We start from the raw sequence: 23,491 nt of genomic DNA, 5'->3' as shown, positions 1-23,491 counted from the left end.
ATTCGGCAAATTCCAACAGCTTTCTCATCTGAGACTAGCTGGTCTCCACTGGGCAAGATCTGAAGACCAAGCTTCATTTGGATTTGAGAACAGGGGAGTGAATTTGAACACTTAAAAAGCCAGGGAAAAAGAAAGCCAAAGCCCAGATACCTACCCTAACAAATAAAAAGCGTATGCCGAGCATCTAGCAAATTTCACGTCTACAAATACCGCCACCGCCTTAGGGAACAGCAGAGACATTTGACCGGGCAGCAGCTGTGCAGAGGGTGCTATTTAAAGACTCAGCTTTTGCAGCCCAAGGACTCTGGGTTTAGGATTTGATTAGGAGGCGGAGAGAAGAGAGCAAAGACTGAGGAAAAGAACCAGATTTGGGGAAAAACATCACCGGGTGGTTGGCTGCTGCTGTGAACCCTGAGTATGTTAAATGAGTTCATTTTAATAAAATTATGTCTCTCCACCTCTCTCTCTGAGTAAATTAAATGTGTTAATTCATGGAAAGTGTTTGGAACAGTGTCCAGTGCATAGTGCATACTGGAGGGAAGCTCATCATTATCATTATCACCCCTCCATCTACCCACCTACATATATATGCCAGAGATGGAGAAATGCTCAGCTATAATGATACGTTATTGTTAAGTGCTAGGATTTAGAGTGATTCTGCCTTTAAATCTCTTCTCCATTTTTTTCCCCCCGTAATCCTTGAACTCTTTATAACAGACACATATATTTCATAAAACCCTCAAGTCATTCTGAGGGGAAAAAGTGAAGATTCTAGAGTCAGACTTCCTAGGTTTAAACCCCAACTCCATTGCCTAGGAGCTGCGTCACCGTCACTGAATCGGTTTTTATTTTATTTTAATTAATTAATTAATTTATTTATTTAAGAGAGAAAGAGAGCATGAGGGGGGAGAGATGAAGAGGGGCAGAGGGAGAGAGACAATCTTCAGCAGGCTCCACTCTCAGTGCAGAGCCCAACACAAGGCTCCTTCCCACGACCCTGAGATCATGACCTGAGCCGAAGTTAAGAGTCGGACGCTCAACCAGCCCAGCCACCCAGGCACACCTGAATCTGTTTTCTCTTGAATAATAATAATAATAATAATAAAGGTAATAATATCACTTACCTCTGCCAGGGGTTGGGAGAATTAAATGAGATATCTAGGTAGAGCTTGGCATTGTACCTGGCAGAGAATGAGAGTGAGGCTATTAGCAGTAGAAGTGGTGAAGGCTGTACTATTTCTTATGGCAGTGACCGTGTTCCATTGACCTCAATGTCCTTGGCATGTGGTAGCCATTCCAGAAACAGCCGGTAGTTTAGCTGGAGCCACCTCAGGCAGAGCCTGGGAACATTCTCCGTCAAGGTAGAAGAAAGGGGGGAAAAGTTTTCAAGTACCTTCCTCCTTTAGGTTCAAGGATCAGTCCTTCTGGCAACTGGGAAGCACAAGTTATTTCTTCCAAATCCTTGAGGCTCTCTGGAGAGATGAGGTCCTTAGAGGTTCCCGTCATTGTTTTCTTATTCTCCCATGTGCTGGGCCAGCTATAGGCAAGAAATTCCCCTGAAAATTTCCAATAATGCAAAACCTCAAGTGAACAATTACGGAGAAAACTGTAGCCATGACTGTGTGTGAGGGTGCTGGGGGAGGGTATTCTTTGACATCCTAAAACAATCCTTCAGAGGCAAAAGAGTCCTTCCCATATTTTATAAATACTCTACAATAAACATGCATTCCTTTCATTTTTTTAAAAATGTCCATTTATTTTGAGAGAGAGAGAGGGTGGGGGAAGGGCAGAGAGAGAGACAGGGAGAGAGAGAGAGAGAGAGAGAGAGAGAATCTCAAGCAGTCTCTACACTCAGTGCAGAGCCCGACACAGGGCTTGATCTCATGAACCGTGAGACCACAAACTGCGATGAGATCAAGAGTTGGACACTTAACCAACTTAGCCACCCTGGCACCCCAACATGCATTCCTTTTAAACTAAGAAATCCAAAGTTAAGGAATCATATTCTTTGTAACCATGGTCCCAGGATTCATGTACCCGGTAGCCACATTTCTCATGTTTTCTCCTAGTGCCTGTAGGATGCAGAGTGTTGTTAAGTGGAACAGTGAGGACAGCTGTGGCTGCAGACTTATTCCTACTGTTTGAGATGTTTGAACCTCAAGCCATTCACATTTACAAACAGTACATTGCCAATAATATTGTTTTTGTGTTTTTTTTTTATTAAAAGAAATCCATTTTGGGGTGCCTGAGTGGCTCAGTTGGTTGAGCGTCCAACTTCGGGTCAGGTCATGATATTGCGGTTTGTGGGTTCAAGGCCCCCACTGAGCTCTGTGCTGACAGCTCAGAGCCTGGAGCCTGCTTCGGATTCTGGGTCTCTCTCTCTGTCCCTCCTCTGCTCTCTCTCTCTCTCAAAATAAATAAATAAACATTTTTAAAAAAATCCATTAATTTGGGGCGCCTGAGTCGCTCAGTTGGTTAAGCGTCCGTCTTCAGCTCAGGTCATGATCTCGCGGTCCGTGAGTTCGCGCCCCTCGTCGGGCTCCGTGCTGACAGCTCAGAGCCTGGAACCTGCTTCCGATTCTGTGTCTCCCTCTCTCTCTGACCCTCCCCCGTTCATGCTCTGTCTCTCTCTGTCTCAAAAATAACGTTAAAAAAAATAAAAAATCCATTAATTTGGGAAATATATTTTGAGCACCCACTACGTGCCAAGTACCATTCTAGGTAGTCGTGGTTTGTTTGCTAAATGTGGCAACCCTGTGTATTGGGGGCTCCCATTAAGGGACAATGCAGAGGTGGTGGAAATGAGTGATTAGGGGGCACAACAGCTGTGGTGCGGCTCTAGTGACTACAAGAGTGACTGGATGTCAGCTATAGTAAATCTGACCCTGAACGTGACAGTGACATGAGAGTATAATAGTGAAAGTGACTAATCGGGCAGTAACAAGGACAGCTGTGTACCCAGTAGGGGCCTGCTGAATATTGGATTGACTATGGGGCAGTGAAAGTAGCTGAGTGACAATGACAGTGAAAACAACCGAAAGAGTGACGGCTGGGCACAGAGTCCAATTGCTATACTGTACAGAACTGTTTGAAGTTTGTGGTCCTTGACAGTGGTCGCCTGTGGTCGGACAGTGACAGTAAACAATAATGAACCCAACGACAGCAACAATGCAAGTGACAGTTCTGCCCAGCAGATTGAATTTGTGATTAAAAACTGTGATGGAGTGGGAGTCAGCCTGACAGTGACAGCTCTCAGAACGACCGAATATTGACACTGTGGATGTAACAGCTGTAACCACAGAGGGAAATCGGCATTGTACTGAGACTGCTGGATTTGGGTGGCATGACTGGAAGTGACAGAAAAATTGGCTGCGCGTCAGTGACGGAGTGACAGTGTGAGGTTCAGTGGGCCAGCACTGATGTGACTTAATTTGTCTGATACTGTCTGGATCTGACTTAATCTCTTTGGCTGTATGAGGGTGGCAACAGGAGCTCCAGCGTGGAACGCTCACTGTGCAACAAAGCATGTGAAAGAAACTGAGCAAAAGAAAAGCTATGACCCCCCCCCCCAACACACACCCTAAATTCCTGAGCGGGAGGAGGGAAAGGCGGGATCAAAACGCCTTCCGGGCACCTCGATTGGCTGATACGACCCTGGTAGCCTATCACGTCCGAGCGGTGCCAAGACTCTCCACCTATGAGGATGCGTCTGGGGACGCGGCTCAGGTCACGTCTCTGCCTTGCACGCGAACATATTTTGGAAAAATGTAGAGAAACCTTTTTGTGTCTACTTCTGTGTCATTCTTGAAACAAGATCCCCACTCTAGTACTGCCCAAGCGAGAGTCCGTGGAACCCCATCAAAACTTTCATAAGAGAGTGTGGGGAGGGGAGGGAGTGGCTAAGGTCATAGGTCAGAGAACAGGCTAACAACCCGTTAGCCCCCGCGCCCTAGCATTGGTGGAGGGCGCGCTCGACGCAGGCCCCGCCCCCCGAGGCCCCCCCCCCCCCCCCCGACACGTGACCACGGCGCGCGGGGCAGGCCGGGCCGGCCCCTCGCAGCTCTACTCCTTATGCGCCGGCCTCAAAATGGCCGCCTCCTGGCGTCTCTGCCGCTGTTGAATGGAGAAAGCTTTATTGTTCCCTTCGGGCAGGAGTGTTCGTGTCCTCTATGGCGCTGTCAATAAAGAACGGCAGTTTGAATCGGTGCTGAACAGGTAACCATAGAAACGGGGCTGGGACTCAGCGTGGAGACCCCTTTAGCTGTTGAGGCCCGAGAGGCGCCCCAAATGAGGGGCGCGCTGAGACCCTTCGGCGTGGCGAACTCCGTGGGGCTCTGCCAAGTCGCAGCCGCCTCCTCTTGCCCCGGACGCGGACCCCCTGGGGAGGCTCCCACCCCGAGCGCAGGCTCGGCTGTAAGTCTCCGGTGGGGAGAGGCCGCGGGGCCCTGTCGGGGTGCACCCGGCTTGGCCCCCGCCTGGGGCCTGCCCTCGCTCGTCACCGCCTGCTCCTCGGCGCGATCCGAGGCCTCCTCGCTGCTGCTTCTCGAGTCTCTCCCCCCTCCTGCCAAGTCTGCGCCAGGCTTCGGCAAACTCCGGCCTGGGGCCAAATCCCCGGTCCCCCACCCCACCCCGTTTTGGTCTGTGGGGAACTAACAGTGGTTTTTACATTTTTAAATGCTTGGGAGGGAAAAAAGAAGACTTCCTTGTAATTTACGAAATGTATATGAAATCAGATTTCAGTGTCCCCAAGTGAAATTTTGTTGGAACATAGCCATGTTCATTGTTTTATAGCATCTGTGGCTCGTTTCTTGCTACGAGGGCTACGTTGAGTTGCGACAGACATGGCATGGCTTTAAGGGCATGGCCCACAAGGCCAAAAATACCTAAGGTCCGGCCCTTCCCAGAAGTGTGCCAGCCCCTGCCCTAGACACAAGTAGACTGGTCAGCGTTATCCGGCGATTCTTCTGATCATTTCTCACGGAAAGGGAAACTCGAGTTAAAACTACCCCGTGCACCTAAAGCTCTGGGCTTATTGATCCGATCTGTTAATCAATGTGGGAATTGTTTCCCACTGTTTTTAGTAACAGTGCCATCCACCCAGCGCCTACAATAAGGTGCTTCGTTTCTATTCATACCCTTCGGTTTTTTGCTAACAACATTTCCTAAGTAAGTATCCATGTTTCCGCTTAAGACAGGAATACCAGATTCTGAGGTTAAGCTTCCTAAGGGTGTACTAGATTATAGGTCTGGCAGATGGAGCTCATTCCAGGGAGCCCTCTGCTTTGTGACCCGCCTCATACTGCTGGAACTTCTTTGAAGTCTCAACCTGGGGCTCTTTGGTTCTTCCCTGAAATCGTATTCCAAATCTTTGTATGGCTTATGGAGATCTAATTACAACCTCAAAGTGAAGTTTTTCTTAGCTAAATCATCAAATTTATACCACACCCTGCTTTCTAATTTAGATGCATTTCTTTCATGGCAGTAGTTCCCAAACTTAGCTGTTCATCCCGAGTTGAACTAACAAACGATTTCAGAACACCCCTTGCCTGCGCGTATGCATTCATGAATCTTTCAGTATTTTTTTAGCACCTACTGTGTACTAAGGATGATTCAAATCCCTGGAAGAAAAGTGGTGGACAAGATCAACAAGCTCTTTGCCCTTGCACAGGATTTAAATTCAGCAGGGTCTTGGACAGATGGTATACCTGTAAACAAAGCTAATTTCAAATACAGCTGTCATAGCATCATAATAAAGTCACCAGTTCATATTTATTAAATGATATCTGCAAAGCACTGTGTGCTCTATTTACATGGAATATCATTCGACTCTCTCACCAACACTGTGACGAAGGTAGTATTAATATTCCTGTTGTAAAGTTGAGAAAATTGAGATTCAGAGCAATGTCCAAGGTTACATAGTTAATGTACCAGGGAGCTGGGTTCTGAACCTCAACTGATCGCACCAGTCTGTATTATTCCGTCTGTTAATTACCTTTTCTTGGGAGGCTCTCCAGGGCAGGACCACACCTTACCTATTTTTGTATCAGCTGCTAGCCAGTGCCCACAGCCTGTAGTCTGGTAAGTATTAAATAAACAATTCAGGCCATTTGTTGATCAAATATTTGAGTGCCTGCTATGTACCAGACCCCACTGTGCTGGGCCTTATGATTACCGTGAGCAAGATGGACCTAACACCTCGTGTCTAAGGCAAATAGTGGCAACTGTGATAAAGGTGATAAGACAGTGCTGACCCAGAGGACCCCTCTTACCGGCCTGGCCCAGCAAGGCACTTGAGAAAGGTAGTTTAAACCGAACCTGTTTGAGTGACGAGAATCCAGTCCAGGCAAGAAGGGAGAAGGGAGAGAACTGGGAAGGAAGAACTTTTTAGTAGGATCAGAGATTGTGAGGTGGCAAGAATTTGGGGTGTTGGAAGGATTGAAAGAAGTGAGTAGTGGTGCCGTGATTCAGTCCCGTGCTCTGAGTCGCTGGCCCTCAAGCCAGCTTTACTGCTGGGAGAGCTGCGTGCCGTGGGCCAGTTACAGATGGTCTAGTATGTGAAATGCGGATAGTGGTACCTCCTGAAAAGGGTTGTTGTGTGGATTAAATAAGAAAAAGTGTAATAACAGGTTTGCTGTTTCCTTTTTGTTGTTGTTAAACATGTTGCTGAATTCCAATCAGAGAAAACCAAATTGGGCCCCAAATGGAAATGTATTTAAAGTGCTAAATAATAACAAAAGTCTAGGATTATGTTACCAACAAAACTGAGGGTGTGTGTGTATGCTTCTATCTTTGGCGGAGACAGGAACAGCTCTTATTTTTTCTCATTGTGCTTGTTGAGAGAGGAACTCCTCCAAACGAGTTTTAAATTTTTTTCAACCAAATTATACAACTATCTATTCAGAGTACTTTTCATTATTTTAGTGTGTTCCTCCATTGAAGGCATGTGCATTTTCTTAAGGCAGTGTAAGAAAATTACAGGTTTCTTCTAGTTGGTGGTCATTTCAAAGTTTGTTTGCAAATGATTTTTGGTTTCCTCTGAAAGTTTTCAAAATAATGTTGCATACTTTAAGCAGGGCATTGGATGCTTTAAAGCAAGTAACAGACTTTTTGAATTGGTAAAAATAGGAAGGTATTTGGGGTCATGAACGTGAAAAATTGCAGAGGCAGTGAGAAATCAAGCAGACCGTGTAAGAGGATCGGCAGTGTCAGGTTTTGCTTTAAACTGCGTCTAGTAACCCGATTGCACGTGTCCTTAGAAGGTGTAATCCAGCCCGGCAAATGGAGCAAGGAACAGGACGGAGAGTGGCATGTTAATGCAATGTTAAACAATAAGCCCAGCATTAAATTGCTATTTTGGGTTTGGGTGGGACCTGCACATTTAAAGTGTTGCAGTTTTACTCTGTTATTTGGGTCTGTTGGGTTCCAGTAAAGAGAAGGTGGTAACACTAGTTTTGAAGGATAATATAAAACTGCAGGAAGAGCGAGGGCATACCAATTTGTTTTTCAATCTATTTTATTTCAGTTCAAAGCCTCATTGCAGACAGGCAGCGCAGGGAAACGAGCCACACTTTGGCAATACTCAACTGCTTTTGGAGATTGAAGAAGACTGAGTACAACCAAAGTGTGGTTGTTTTTGTGGACTATCTGTCTGCAAAGAAGCTCTGAACTGAAATAAAATAGATTGAAAAACAAATTGGTATGCCCTGTTGCCTCATACTGAGTGTTTACATTACCCTTCTGGAACACTGCCTGTACCAGCACCCTGGAGGAAGGCAGTGACCCCTCAGACGCTTTCAACTCTTCAAGCGAGTGAGCTCTTTGATTTTCACAAGGAAATTGAATTGGAATTTATGGTTTTCTGGATCTCCAATAGGCTGCCTCCGAAAGCCATCATCCCGATAATGTGAAGAAGGCAAGCTGTAACCATGTAGAGGAAAGAATTAAATATTAAGGGCATTTAAATTCGGAGATGAGATTGTCACTGTCTTGAAGTCCTGCAGAGGGTGTGGTGTGTCGTTTGCAGAGACCTTTGCAGTTTTGAGACGTCTGCAGCCCTCAAGGGAGAGAAGAGTAAGGAAAGAACGCCGGCTTTCCTTGTATTTCCCTGATGTTGTTATTTAACTCCAAATCCTCAAATTCATGACACCCAAGTTCTTCATGTCCTTAGATGAAGTAAATACATTCTAGCTGATCCCAGATTGTTAAACTGGGGTCAGTGGTTGAGCTGCGGGGGATTCACGAATCCTTTGAATTTGCCTACAGATTTGTCTGTCTGTGGGGAGTGAGCCCATTCTTTAATCAGGTCTCAGAGGGTTCCTTGACCCTCTAAAGGTGCAGAGCCAACAATGAAACGTCACATGTAATAAAAACCAGTGAACCAAAGTGGTGATGAATCCCGCCTGAAACCAGTTACTTCTTACTGCCGTGCGGTCTTGACTTCAGTTTTGAAAGTATCTTTCCAGGCCTTGTTTCTTCTCTAAAGTGGCCAAGCAGAGTTGGGTGTTCCTGTCTCATAGGGATATTTACCCAGTGAGGTACTTGGAAATGCCTCAGAGATCATCGTCATTATTTTATAGGAGACTGTTGAAATGGCAGTGCGTTGTCTTGGCAACCTTGGTAGCCGTTGCCCTGCTGGTTTCTTCTGACCCGTGAAAGGAAGAGTGGTAGGAGCCTAATACTCTGGCTCTAGGAACCAACTTCTTGCTAATGGACGCGGTTCCTCAGGACCACAGGAAAGTAAGGTTAGGAGAGAGAGGAAGAGGAGAGGGATTCCCGGAGGCAGAGACCGAGGAGCAAAGGCGGAGGGAGGCTGCCCCTGTATCTGTCCTGGCAGCCCTGTGTATCTATGGAGGGAAAGAAAGAGCTCTTTTTGAAGCCAAACTTCTCTTTCTTATCTAAACTAAGACCTCTGAAAAAGTAATTCGTTGGTGTAGTTTCTGGTTTTATTTATTAGTACTCAAATGGAAAGAAAAGGAAGGAACTGTTTTAAGTCATTTTCTTAGGACATTCTGTAAACATGGGACCTCAGTAGAAAACTGCCGTGGGCCAGTTTGTTTGGCCCATATGGTGTTTAACAGTGAGTTGCTTACATTTAAAGAGACTTTATGTCTTTCCGGTCCCTGGAGGTATTTGTGTGAGTGACCTCTATTATCCGCCTGAGAGTCTGATTCTGGGACTCTAGACGTTTTACGAAGTCAGTTTTTATGAAGGAAAGGGCCCAAGAAGGAAGAGGAGATTAGAAACAAAGGATCACTAGCTTTTAAGCCTCCAGATATTGGTTACGTGACATTTTTTTAAAATATAAAAACAAAGCGAGGGGCGCCTGGGTGGCTCAGTCGGTTAAGCGGCCGACTTCGGCTCAGGTCACGATCTCGCGGTCCAGGAGTTCTAGCCCCGCGTCAGGCTCTGTGCTGACACCTCAGAGCCTGGAGCCTGGTTCAGATTCTGTGTCTCCCTATTCCCTGCCCCCCCGCCCCCCCATGCAGTCTCTCTCTCTCCCTCAAAAGTAAACATTAAAAGAAAAAACAAAGTGAACAGTATGTGGTTCTATTTCTGATTTTGAGAAAATACTGCAAGAGGTTATCTGACCTGCTTGTTTCATCTGTTTCTCAGTTTTCTAACAGTGCAGCCTGGTTATTGGATCTTCCTTCTTAACTCCTTGTCCCCACCAGCTCTGAAGGGTGATGTCAGGGGCTCTGGCAGCAGTGAACTTGCCATTTTTCTTCCACGTGGTACTTACCTTCAGTTGCAAGTCTCTTCGGATGGCACCACAAAGTTGCAAAAGGCAGAAACCTGGGAGTCCCGCATATTCTTCCCCTTCTGTCAGCCTCCCACCCTCCTTCCACTCCCTACCTGCAGTTAGCACGTATCTATTTAGGCTACAAGTCTACTGATGTCCCCTTTCTCTTTTGGTTTAAAGCTACTGTAATCTCTTGTCCGGGATTACGACAGCAGCCTCCTAGCTGTCCAGCTGGCTTCTTCCTTTGTTCCTCTCTAATCCATTTTGTATACTGATGCCAGTGATCTTTACGAAGCACAGATCACATGTTACTCTGTTACCCCCTTCCTTAAAAGTCAAGTGGCTTGCTTGCCCTCAGGGTAAATGCAGTTAGTGGCTTGGCCTGTGCTGCCCTCAAGCTCTGGTTGGGTGTGTTCAAATCTCACTTTACTCTCTTCCCTTCCCTCTCACTCTTCTACTTGGGCACTAGCCAGTAACACTCAAATGGGCCACAGAACTTTATTGTTTCCTGGACAAGTGGGTCACACTCTGGGGCTTTGAAGGCTGCTGGATTTTCCTGGCCATGTTACTAACCAGCCCAGTAGCAATGCCACTAACTGCACTGATCATTAGATCACTGAATGTTGTGTGAATTTTCTGTTGGTTCCCTTGTCCTTAGACTATCTGCTACTTCAAATGTGTTGTCAGATTCTGCCCTGAGGCCAGTTGATGTGTTTATTTCTCTGTGTGCTTATGCCACCAATTTGATAAGCTTTATCGACAGACTCATTTGGTTTAAACTTTAGGAATTACTTTTAAAAATCTAATTTTGTTTTTTAACTGTGTAAACCATTTATGTGGTTTCAAAATCAAAACTATGTTCATTCACAGTTTTTGTTTTTAATAAAAATTTTTTATATATATTTATTTATTTTTGAGAGACAGAGTGAGACAAAGTGAGAGTGGGGGAGGGGCAGAGAGAGAGGGAGACACAAGATTGGAAACAGGCTCCAGGCTGTCAGCACAGAGTCCATCGCGGGGCTTGAACCCACGGACCGCGAGATCATGATCTGAGCCGAAGTCAGACGCCCAACCGACTGAGCCACCCAGGCGCCCCTCACAGAAGTTTTTATTTGATGCCTGATCCCTCTCCTCTGTTTCTCTGGAGTCTTGCTACCAAAGTTCTGGGGGAGTTTTGCCCATCTGTTAGGTAAGAAATGTTTCACTATAGTTTAAATTTGTTTTCTCCTTTAATGAGATACAGGGTATCTGCCCAAAGTCTGTGCTATAAGTTGCAAAAATATTTTTTTCAATTTGTCGTATGCCTAACTTTGCATATGTTGTTTTATTGCTGTACAAAGGTTTTTCATCTTTACATGGTTATATTTATGGGTCTTAACAGTGTATTGCTTTAGAATTTGAGTCCCAGGAAGTTTGCCCTGCTTTTAATTTATGGAGTATTTGTTAATGTTTTCTTCCAGTGTATGTATGGTTTCACCCCCTCCCCCCCCTTTTTTTTAAAGACATCTAAGGCTCCTGTCCATTTGGAATTTATCTTGACATTTCGTTTGGTTTGAGGAAGGATCCAATTTTATCTTTTCCCCATTAGCCAGCCAGGTATTCCATCACTACTTATGAAAAGTTCTATCTTTTCTCCATTGGTTTGAGATCTTGTTTTTACTGGATACTAAGTTCTTGTATACATTTGGGTTTCTTACTGGATTTTCTGTTACGTTCCGTTGGTTTCATCGTCAATTCATATGCCGCTACAAAACCATCTTAATTTTAGAGGCTTTATAATTTGTTTTAACATCTAGAAGGGCCAGTGTTTTCATATTGCTCTTTTTTAATGTTTTCCTGGCTGCTTTTGCTTGCTTTTTCTGCCATATAAACTTTATAATCAGTTTGTCTAGTTTCAGGCAGCAACAACTAGATGGTGTTTCTGTTGAGATTATGTTAAATTTAGCTTAGAGAGAACTGACATCTTTATGATATTGAGTCTTCTTATCCAAGATCATGGCCTGTCTTTCCATTTGCTCAACGCTACTTTTGTGATTTTTCACGAGTGTGTTATGTTTTTCCCTGTGTACGTTTTGTATGTTTTCCGTTAAGTTTATTAGATTTTCTTAACTTAAAAAAAAAAAAATTCCTTTTAGAACCTCTCCAGAACTTCTCAGAGGAGTGCACACACTGACATACTCAAAACGTTTTATCATTTCAAATGGTTCGTAGGTGTCCCCGTCATCCTGTCCTGTTACTGTCTCCTCCTTTCTTCCTCCGGTTCCCATTCTCAGTATGCAGCTCTGTGTCCTACATACAGCAGGCAGTCAGTGCATATTTGTTGAGTGAATGAATAAAGGAAGGGGAAGACGAAAGTGGGTGGCAGAGTGAGCCTGTAAGACCGATATATGGGAAGATTGTCCTTGTATAGACATCCAGACATTCCTAGTCTACACTCCACAGCAGTGAATTCACTGGTTCATAGTGTTTTGTTCTCCGTACCCTCATCACAGAACTTTAAAAAACACCATGTTGATAATGATAGTTACCATTGAATACTACAAAGTCCCCGGCACTGGCTACGTATTTTCTGTAATTACTTCTTGTAATCCTCATAGCAACTAAGCAATAGGTATTAGTATCTCCATTAAAATATGGAAGTTTCAAACATACAAAAGTGTGAATAGCTTTATGAGCTCCCGTATAGGTGTTACCTCCCTCTTACAGTTGAGGAAACAGGTTTTGAAAGAAAGATTAAGGTGACTCAAGGTTACAAAGTTTAAAATCAGGTTTAGAACCCAGCTCTTTTTAGCTCCCTATTAAGATTGTTTTTCAAATTTTAAACTCCCAGCTGGCCAGGGAAAAGCAGAAGCAGGGGAGACAGTCAAGAGCCAGTCCATTCTAAACTCCAGCTGGTAGTTTTACATGAGTCTTCCCGTCTAATTCGTGTCACAAAGATTTCCCTCACTTCTGTTTGCAAACAGTAAGTCCTCTTATCTCCCTCTCCCTCCTACTTCTCTTCATGCTCTGCTCTTCCTTGCCTTCTCTTGGTCTAGTTTTATTAGTGCAATTCGGTTTTACTTGATTTTAATTCTAATTTAAATTTTCTTTTATTTTGAGAGAGCGCACGTGCACACAAGTCAGGGAGCGGCAGAGAGGCAGAATCCCAAGCAGGCTCCACGCCATCCGTGCAGAGCCTGATGCGGAGCTCAGACTCATGAACTGTGAGATCATGACCTGAACCGAGAACCAGAGTCGGACGCTTAACTGACTACGCCCCCCAGGCGCCCCCAGTGTTACTTGATTTTTAAAAGCCTGCCGGTGTTTTGAGTCCCCAGCTCCCGGCATGATACTGGGAACGGAGCAGGAACTTACGAATTTAAATCACAGTAAGACTTGCCACTCTTCATCTATCCCATGGGTTTGGTGTGGTAGCTCGTTAATGGTGCTCTGAAGCTGGCTGTCATTGGCTTTGACCCCCCCTCCTACCGGCTGCGCACATAGCTGCCATTCTGCTGTCAGCTGCCCTCAGTTCCAGTCAGGTTCAGACCAGAAGGAGACTTCCTAAGGTCAGAGTCCAAGGCAGCAGAATAATTGGCCCCTAGGGTTCTGGAGTTTTTTTCTCAGGCAGCGAAGTGTCGAGGATAGAATCTTCCATGTCTTCTTTGGACATTTTTGAGCACATACCGTGGAATCCCATAGGCCCTTTCCCCAAGGTAGAGGCAGTAGAGGAGTTACCCTCTTCTGCATTTTTGTTGTTGTTAGCTCCTCAAGTTAACCCTTTTGTCATACTACCTGGTGGTAAACGAGAGAAAGCTAGAGATGAACATAGTTCCCACTTTGAAGACAAAAAGCTTCCAGCATTAGGAGGAGAGGAGAATGGAGTTCATCTGTGAAGTGTGCACAGAGGTGCAGCGAAGGCTGGGCGATGTGTGTGGTGTCCTAGGACAGTGATGGGGGAGGCGGGGGCTCCAGAGTCCTTGCTGCTTCTGCCACTCGACTGCTGAGGTACAAGGAAAGTAGGGTTCCGGGCTGAAAGCGGTCCGTTCTCTTACCGCTGCTGTGCATTCTGTGAGAGCAGGGTTTTGCTGAATTTCTTCTCTATGTAAGGACAAGCCTTAGTTAAGGGCATTTGGCTGAGCTCAGTAAAGAGCTGCTGGGTGGACAGGCGCACACTGTCCGCTGAATAGGCTGGGAAATGGGGCCTTGGAGCCCCGCTAGGGCTGCGTGGGCTCCACCTCCCCCAGCAGCACTGTCACCGGCTTTGTGGCCTTGGACAGGTTGGGGCACTTGAGTCTGTGTGTGGTGCCTCGCATAGCACAGAACAAGTAGGCTCTAAATTACTGTTATCTCCTCTTAGTTTAAAAGCAGCTTATTTATGTACACTTATGATAAGCACTGAGTAATATATAGAATTGTTAAATCTCTGTGTTGTACTCCGATAACAATACGTTAACTATCCTGGAATTAAAAACAATCACGCAACTACAAAAACCCCACTTAATTTACTGTGCAGCTGCACTGCGTCTGAACAGGGAAGTTGCCCAAGAAGTAGGAGAAGGACTGAGGCATGAAGAGTTCCACTGCTTTGTCAATTCCCACGCGTGGGCAATATCCAGGGGTGGAGGTTCTGGCTCTGGAGTCAGACAGTGTGGGTTCATTTACAGACTCTACGCTCAGCGGCTTTGTGACGTGGGGCATGCCGTTTACTTTCGATAGGCCTCTACTTTCTGGAAAGCGGAGTTAGTTAATAATAGTGGCTACCTCACAGGTTGTGCAAAATTTATGTAAGGCTACCATGCGAAGTGATTGGCACAGTGCCTGGGATATGATAAACCTTCGCAGTGTCACCTCCTGTTGTTAGATCGCTACCTTAACCCTTCCAAACTGTGTCTTTTTCCCTTTCCAAAATGTTTTTCTCATCGCTTTCCATTTAGAGTATGTACCTAAAACACAGGTAACAGGAAGAGTCTCATTTCTGTCGTTAGTGAACTGGAAGATCTTAAAACACTTGTCAACGTCTCCGTTTCCTCATCTACAAAATGTGGAGTTGGACCAGGTGATTTCAAAAATTCCTGTATCTCCTGCTAACTTTCAGTGAGTTTAAGACTTTGAATTCTCTCAGATTATAGCCCAACACTCTTTGGTATGAGAGGCCTAACCCACCCCATTTTATCTTGCTTTCCTAGCTGCCTCCCATCCTAGACAGGCTGTTTGAAACCAGCAGCTGCATGGCTGTCTATAAAGTCCATTATTTAAAAAAAAAAAAGAATTACGCAATATTTGACATATAGAAGGTAGATTTGTAACTTATATAAGTAATGAAGCAGAGTGAGTTCCAAAAAGTACATCTGTGGGGGCACCGGGGTGGCTCAAGTCGGTTAAGTGTCCTACTTCGGCTCAGGTCTTGATCTCGCAGTGTGTGAGTTCGAGCCCTGCATCAGACTCTCTTCTGTCGGCGCGGAACCCGCTTGGGATCCTCTGTCTACCCTCCGCCCCTCAAAAATAAATAAACTTTGAAAAAAAAAGTACATCTGTGAACTGATTATCCAACCTAAGAACTAGAAAACTAAATATTTTGGTAGGTGGGTTTTTATGCTTCCTTCTGACATTTAATGAATGTTTCCCATATTCTAGGGAATGTCCTGTACGTGTATTGACTCATATACATGCAGTGGCTTATTAGCACTTACAGCTCCGCCACTGAAAAGCACTAAAACCTCCATTTTACCTGTGAGAAAACGGAGGACTAGAGAGTTAAGTCACGTGCCTAGAGTCACGCAGTTGGTGAGAGTGGCAGTGCTGTGACCCACCCCCTGGGCGGGCGGGCCGGCCCTAGAGCCTCCAGCCCTTACTGTTAGGCACACGGCCTCTGGAGCCACAAGGCCTGGCTTGGTATCGTGTAGTTGCCTGAGCTCTTTAGTCTTTCCATTAAATGGGTGTCTTTGAACCTGAGCCTTGGTACTGTGTTATACTGTGTGTCCAGATTTCTTACTCCCTGCTGAAGAAAAGATACTCCTACAATCAAGTTGGTGAAAACTCGGAACTTATCCACGTCTTCGGGTCACTACAAACTGCTATCAGTACCAGTGACGAAGCCAAGGGCCCTTTTTTTTTTTTTTTTTTATTAAAACATCTAAGAGATTGGCTAGGAAAGCATCGGAGTGATGATTGCTTGTTGAGACTCTCCTCTGCCGGCTGGAAGAGTCGCAGTAGGTGGAATGCAGTCGCTGTCCCCAGTCACTTGTTAGGCGGTCGTATTGCTGCAGAGATGTTGCATTTGGCCCGCGAAGAGTCATCCTGGGGGAACTCCTGACTCAGAGCAGCGTGGCCGGAAAGGCAGAGGAAAGACAGAAAAGCCTCTCAGAGCCACCTTCCGTTATAATAGCCTTGAAAAAATCGCTTGTTTTTAGGAGTTCAAAGATAAGAGGACACAAGCAGTTTGTCAGCACTGGACATTTTGATGTTCTAGCTCATTGTATTTTGTAGAATGCCTCGAAAGAAGAGTTTCGTTAGACGTTGAGAGAATGTGGAAAAAGAAATTGGTTTAATGTAATGGTTATTATAGGCTTATCAAGAATCAGATGATGGTGGTTTTGAGATGTGGAAAACAAGCTTTCTCGTGGTTTTTAATCCATTGTTTCTGCCCCCTTGAGCGACGGGTGGTGGGGTGGTGGCAGGGATGGTGATGCTAGTGACCAGCCGCTAATGAATCTATTGAGCACTTGCTGTGTCCTCCATGCATGATGCCGGTGCTTCAGGTATGTTCACTCTAATCTTCTAACCGCCCAGTGAGAGAACCGTTAGTGCCCCTAGAGGCTGTGTCCCTGGCAGATTAGGTAATTTTCCTAAGATCACACACCTTGGTTTTGTTTTTCTTTTTTTTTTTTTGAAGTTTATTTATTTATTTTGAGAGAGAGAGAGAACAGAAGCAGGGGAGAAGCAGAAGGAGAGAGAGAATCACAAGCAGCCTCCACATCATCAGTACACAGCCCGATGTGGGGCTCAAACCCACGAACCACGAAATTGTGACCTGAGCCGAAACCAAGAGTTAGTTGGTCGCTTGATCGACTGAACCACCCTGGTGCCCCGTGAGATCACACACTTTGTGATCGGACCGTCGAGCTTCGCACCAGGTAGTCCGGCTCCCGCTCCATCCTTTAACCACTGAGCTACACTGCTGCTCGCAGCCGTGGGCCCTCTGCCCAGAAGGTGTGCAGGTGGGCAGCGCTGCCTGTCACTTAAGGAGGATACGGTCTCTTTCTCGGTGGGCAGACTCAGGTTCAAACCCCACCCTGGACTTACGTAAATGCCCTGCAGGCAGAGATTATATCTTCCTTAACTTTGCTTGGAACAGAGTAGGCACTAAATACATGTTTAATGAACAAACAGCGTGTTGGAAATGACACCAGCTTTGAAGCCAGGCTGACCTACCTGGGTTTCTATTTTACAACTTCCTTCTTAGAAAAATAGTACGTATTTACTATAAAAAAAATTGAAATGTACGAAGAAGAGGGGCGCCTGGGTGGCTCAGTTGGTTAAGCGTCCAACTCTTGATTTCGGCTCAGGTCATGATCTCAGGGTTCGTGGGATCGATCCCCTCATTGGGCTCTGGGCTGACAGGGTGGAGCCTGCATGGAATGCTCTGTCTCCCTCTCTCTCTACCTCTCCTGCCTTTGCTCTATCTCTCAAATAAACAAACATTAAAAAAAGTATGAAGAAGAAAATAAGTCCCCCATAATGACACTACCTAGGAACCCACTGTTAGCATTTTGATATATTTTCTGTCTTTTTAAATGCAAATGTGTATATGCATGTACATATATTTTTAAATCAAATTGGAATTATACATACAGTTGCATGCTGGGTTTTTTTTTTCCTTTTAGTATGTTGAGAGCATTTCCTCATGCTATTAAAAATCTTCAAGAGCCTAATTTAAAAAAATGTATTTAGATATAATTCATATACCGTATAATTTACTGTTTTAAAGTGTACAATTTAAAAGTCTGTGTAACCATCACCACTTTCTAATTCTAGAAGAGTTTCATCCCTCCAAAAAAAAAAAAAAAAAAATCCCAAAACTCCGTACCCATTAGCATTCTCTCCCCAACTCCCCCTCCTCCCAGCTGGCATCCACTAATCCACTGTCTGTCTCTACGAATCTGTCTAATCTGGACAGTTCCTATAAATGGAATCCTACAGTGTGTGGCCTTTTGTGCCTGGCTTCTTTCACAGAACATAATTTTTTCAAGGTCCACCCCTACTGTAACAGTATTCTGTATTCCATTCCTTTTTATGGGTGAGTAATATTCCATTGTGTGGATAGACAACATTTTGTTTGTTCATTTATCAGTCGGTGGACGTTTGGGTTTCCAGTTTTGGGCTGTTACGTATAATGTGCCAGTGAACATTGGTGTACAAGTTTTTGTGTGGATGTATGTTTTCATTTTTCTCGGGTTAGATCTGGGGTTGGAATTGCTGGGTCATGTAGTATCTCTGTTTAACTTTCTGAGGAACTTGCAAACTGTTTTCCACAGTGGCTGCACCGTTTTACGTTCCCACCAGCAACGTATGAGGGTTCCAGTTTCTCTGCCTCCTCAGCAGCACTTGGACTCTCGGTCTGTGTGTGCTTGTCTTGTTGCAGCATCCTAGTGGGTACGGGGTGGTATTGCGGTGGTTTCCATCTTCATTTCCCTAATGACAGCTGATGCTGAGTATCTTTTCGCGTGCTTATTGGCCATTTTGTATACCTTCTTTTGAGAGATGTTTATTCAGATCCTTTGCTGATTTTAATTGGCTTATTTGTCCTTTTACTGGTGAGTTGTAAGAGCTCTGGATGCTGTACTCTGATATGCTATGTTTATATATTCTGGATACTGGACCCTTATCAGATAAGTCACTTGAGAGTATTTGTTCCCATTCTGGGGTTATCTTTTCATTTCCATAATAGTATCCTTTGATACCCAAAAGTTTTAAATTTGATCAAGTCCTATTTATTTATTTTTGGTTGCTTGTGCTATAGGTATTCTGTAGACAGCCTAATTTTTAATGGCTGCATAATATTTTATAATATGGCTGTATACCCTATTTACTTAAAAGCTTTGTATTGTAGGGGCACTTGGGTGGCTCAGTTGGTTGAGCATCCAACTCTTGATTTTGGTTCAGGTCATGATCCCAGGGTCGTGGGATCCAGCCCTGTGTTGGGCTCTGTGCTGAGCATGGAACCTGCTTGGGATTCATTCTCTCTCTCCCTCCCCCTCTCCCTCTTGTCCTCCCCCCTGCCCTCTCTCCAAAGAAACAAAAAAACAACACACACACACACACACACACACTCCTCATACATCTACATTTTCAGTTTTTTACTAGGGATGCTATTGTTCTGAGTTCAGTGTACATAAATATTTCATTATATCTCTGATTATTTGTGTATAGATAGATTCCTATAAGTGGGTCTAAAGGCATACATATTTAAAACAATCTTTTTGTCTTCTGTCATGGGCTTCTCGTTCTTTTTTATTTATCTATAATTATACAACTGCCATGTAAACTTTCTGGTAAAACCATTCAGACAGGGCACATGACCACCCTTAGCACCCAGATTCTCATGTCTCTCTCCAAAGACACTTTTTTAAAAACTTTACATCCAGGTTAGTTAGCATATAGTGCAATAATGATTTTTAGGAGTAGAATCCAGTGATTCATTCCCTATGTATAACACCCAGTGTTCATCCCAACAAGTGTCTCCTTAATGCCCCTTGCCCATTTAGCCCATCCCCCACCCACAACCCTTCCTGCAACCCTCAATTTGTTCCCTGTATTTAAGAGTCTCTTCTGTTTTGTCCCCCTCCCTGTCTTTATATTATTTTCGCCTCCCTTCCCTTATGTTCATCTGTTTTGTATCTTAATGATCACGTGAATGAAGTCATGTGGTATTTGTCTTTGACTGACTAATTTCGTTTAGCATAATACCCTCTAGTTCCATCCACGTAGTTGCAAATGGCAAGATTTCATTCTTTTTGATTGCTGGGTAATACTCCATTGTGTGTGTGTATACACACACACACACACACACACACATATGTATATACACACACACATCTTCTTTATCCATTCATCCATCAATAGACATTTGGGCTCTTTCCATACTTCGGCTATTGTCGATAGCGCTGCTGTAAACATGGGGGTGCATGTGTCCCTTCGAAACAGCACACCCGTATCCCGTGGATCAATGCCTAGTAGTGCAATTGCTGGGTCGTAGGGTAGTTCTCTTCTTAATTTTCTGAGGAACCTCCATACTGTTTTCCAGAGCAAAGACATTTCTTATAGCTCTAGATGAGCAGATTACTTGTCGCATTAGTTCCCTGAAGGATTTTTACCAGCTTATACTTCCATCCGTACCATGTGGGTACCTGTCTCAGTGCTCCCTTCCTTGAGTTATTAATGCAAGTAATATGATAATAGCGGCTAACACTGAGCCTCTGCTGTTGACAGGAACTTTGCTGAAACACCTCAGATGCGTTGTCTCACTTCATCTTCACGACAAAACTGTAAAGATGTTCAGGCTCACAGTGATTAAAGTGACTTGCCCAAAGTCACTGAGTAAGTGTTTAAGTTAGGCTTTGAACCAAATCAAGAGCGCATGGTCCAAAACTACTTCTTAGGGCACCTGGGTGGCTCAGTTGGTTAAGTGTCCAACTTCTGCCCAGGTCATGATCTCATGGTTCGTGAGTTTGAGCCCCACATCGGGCTCTCTGCTGTCAGCAGAGAGCCTGCTTGGGATCTTCTGTCCCCCCGCACTCCTGCTCTCCCCCACACATGTATGCTCGCTGCTATCTCTCTCTCTCTCTCTCTCAAAAATAAACTTTTAAAAATAAATGAATAAAACTAAAACTACTGCTTCTCAATTAAATATTATCATTGCAAAACTTTTCTAATTTGCCCCAAAATAGTATGGATGTTTTAATGTGCATTTCTTTAATTATTCAGAAGGATCAACTTTTAAAATCAACTTTTTATTTCTTTTGTAAATTGTTTTTCTTTGTCCGTCTTTAAAGTTTTAAATGTTAGTTTTCTTTATTGATTTGTGTGCTCTTTCTATTCTAATATTAACTGTTTTTCATTTCATGTAACATATCATTTATCTTTTAGTTTTATTGATGCTGGGTTTTGGAAGTTTATGTTTTTATGTAATCACATCTGTTGGTTATTTGTGAATTTCTTCTGTTTCCTCTATGCATAAAAAGTCCTTCTCCGTCATGATCTCAATTACATATTCATTAAATGTTATCTTTTAAGTATCTTAAATAGTCATGTTAGAAATGTGGTTTTTCTTTTTGTTGTTGTTAAGTCACAGATCCACCTTGCAGTCCTACTGGTGACCGCGGATTGGGGAATTTGCAGTCATATATTCCCTGAGACGCTTTGCGGCAGTTTTCTGGCTTGAGGGTAATTATTTTCTCATTGAAAGAGATATCAGTGGTTGGTACCTAACACTCAAAGAAAAATAGTAAATGTGCTGTATAACAACACCTAGTGCTCGTGACCACCAGTCTGTGAGATACCTAGGAAGCCCTCCCCACTGAACCCCTCACCTGATGTGTATATTTAGGAGTTTGGTATTTTGGCTCAAGTGTTGGCTTGAAAGCCCAGAACTCGGGTCCTGGGTTTGGCCCTGCCATTACCAGGGTACATGACTTGGCAGGTCCCTTAATTTCTGTCAGTCTTTTCATCTATAGAATGATAGGCCTGGATTACATAGTCTCTGAGGATAAATTTTTTAATGTTAATTAGTTTATTTTTGAGAGCGAGAGAGAGAGAGAGAGAAGGCACAAGCAGGAGAGGGGCAGAGAGAGAGAAAGGGAGACGCAGAATCTGAAGGAGGCTCCAGGCTCTGTGAACTGTCAAGACAGAGCCCGATGTGGGGCTCAAACCCACTGACCGTGGGATCATGACCTTTGAGCTTAACTGACTGAGCCACCCAGGCACCCCTCTAAATTATCCTTAGATAATTCTCTTGATTTTTATTATCCTTCTCATCGGGAGTCATTTCACGTACATTTGGTATTGATAGATACTTTTTTTAAAAAAGTTTTAATTAGGGACGTGTGGTGACACGTGTGGTGCCTTAGAGGAAGGCAGAGTGACAGAAGTGCAGAGTAGGGAGTAGGTGAGGGACAGACGGAAAGGGAAGGAGTGAGGACAGAATCAGGGATAGGCCATGTCAGGTGGTTGAGCCAGATAGAAGTTAGAAGGTGGATAAGTTTGAAGTGAATTGAGAGCTTCATTGGGTGAAGCTTGTTGGAGGAGCCAGTTCTGATCTGATAGATGTTCGGAGCACAGAATGAAAAACCTGTGGGCAGGAGCACCAGGGGTGCACTGCTCGCGTTCTGAGAGAGACTGAAAAATTAGCCCGTGGTCAGTGCTATTAAATACCTGCTCGAGGTTACCTCAGAGACAAAGCTGAGTCCGGCTATATCAAAAGAGAAACTGGAGCCACAGAACATCCAGGAACTCGGTGATAGAAGGGACAAGACAATGTCAGTTGGCGGTGCCTGTGTAGTGTACCTTGACCCTCAGACTCTTACCTGCCCAGGGTGGCGCCAGGCACTTACTTGCATGGCGAAGACAGATGAACCCTGTTTTCATTACATGCTGGTAGCATACAGTCTCTTCTGATGATACTTGACCGTGCTGCTTGAATCTTTTTCACAGATAACTGTAAAGAGTAGGCCTATTTCACTAACAAATGAACTAATAAATTTACTTTCTGATTTATATCACTTCTCTTATATGAGTTTGGACTGTGTTATCCAGCCTTCCGAAGTCCGATGAACAATGAGACTTTTATAGGATAGGTGGTTTGTATCTGCAAGGTTGACAACCAGACTAGACCTTTTGGTAAATTAAGTTCAAGCCATCAAGGGAATTCTCTTGGCAGCCAGCCAGCCGGCCTGTTCCCATAGCATTCTTTCCGGATACGCATCTCCATCCATCTTTCAGTAGAGACCAGCAAAAGAAACAAGGCACCTCAAATGCAGGTGCTGCTGTCGGGCCAGCTAGCAGCGCGTCTCTATCTGTGAGCGGCACCGAGGAATGCTGCTGCTGAGCCCCGAGATGCTGTCAAGGCTAAGGTAGTGATGAAGAACAGAGAGTCAGCACATCTGCATTTGAACTGTACCCAGACTTCTTAGCTGTATGGTCTTGGGCATAGGCTGTTAGACGTCAGTTTCCTCATCTGTACATTAGGGATAATGTATCTATCTCATAGGATGTTGGGGAATTGAATGGAAAGTGTATGGACAGTGCTTAGCACGATGCTGGACATTATTGCCATCTTGCAGCAGTGGATGACCTTGCCAAAGGCGTTCAAAAGATTCAAGCGTATGAAAAGAGCCGAGACCAGTGGATTGAGCAAAACAGATGTTTTAATCACCTCCTATTCATCCTGTTGATGAGGGAAGGATCCCCGCCCCAGGGTTATGGGGGAGTGCACAACACTGGACTCTGGCAAATGAGACTGACGGATTTTTACTCACGTGTACTCACAGCCCCAGAGGAGGACATACATAGTCTGCTACTCAGGACCATATGGGGTTGCCCTCAGGAGCAGAGTAAACAACCAGGGGCTGTGGGAGGCAGGCTTTGTGGTATCAAGAGGGTGGGGCGCCCCCTGGTTTCTGCTAGAGGATGTAATTGGCTTGCTGGAATAACTGGGGGGGGGGGGTGCTGACAAGGAACTGAAACCCACTACTCAGAGATGAACAGGAACTGAAC

General features: G+C 44.6%; 1 protein-coding gene across 3 annotated transcripts in view; it reads left to right on the top strand.

The window, feature by feature from the left end:
- The first annotated feature begins 3,951 nt into the window (after nt 1-3,951).
- Nucleotides 3,952-23,491, top strand: part of ZBTB40 (zinc finger and BTB domain containing 40) — an 80,355-nt gene continuing 60,815 nt past the window's right edge. For all 3 annotated transcript variants that reach the window (XM_049617858.1, XM_049617857.1, XM_049617859.1), the window contains exon 1: nt 3,952-4,215. In XM_049617858.1, the coding sequence (XP_049473815.1) occupies nt 4,121-4,215 (95 nt within the window). In that variant the 5' untranslated portion in view covers nt 3,952-4,120. The remainder of the gene's footprint in view (nt 4,216-23,491) is intronic.

The sequence above is a fragment of the Panthera uncia genome, assembly GCF_023721935.1.
Source record: "Panthera uncia isolate 11264 chromosome C1 unlocalized genomic scaffold, Puncia_PCG_1.0 HiC_scaffold_4, whole genome shotgun sequence".
In the NCBI taxonomy this organism is placed as follows: domain Eukaryota; kingdom Metazoa; phylum Chordata; class Mammalia; order Carnivora; family Felidae; genus Panthera; species Panthera uncia.
This window is presented reverse-complemented; position numbering and strand designations above follow the sequence as displayed.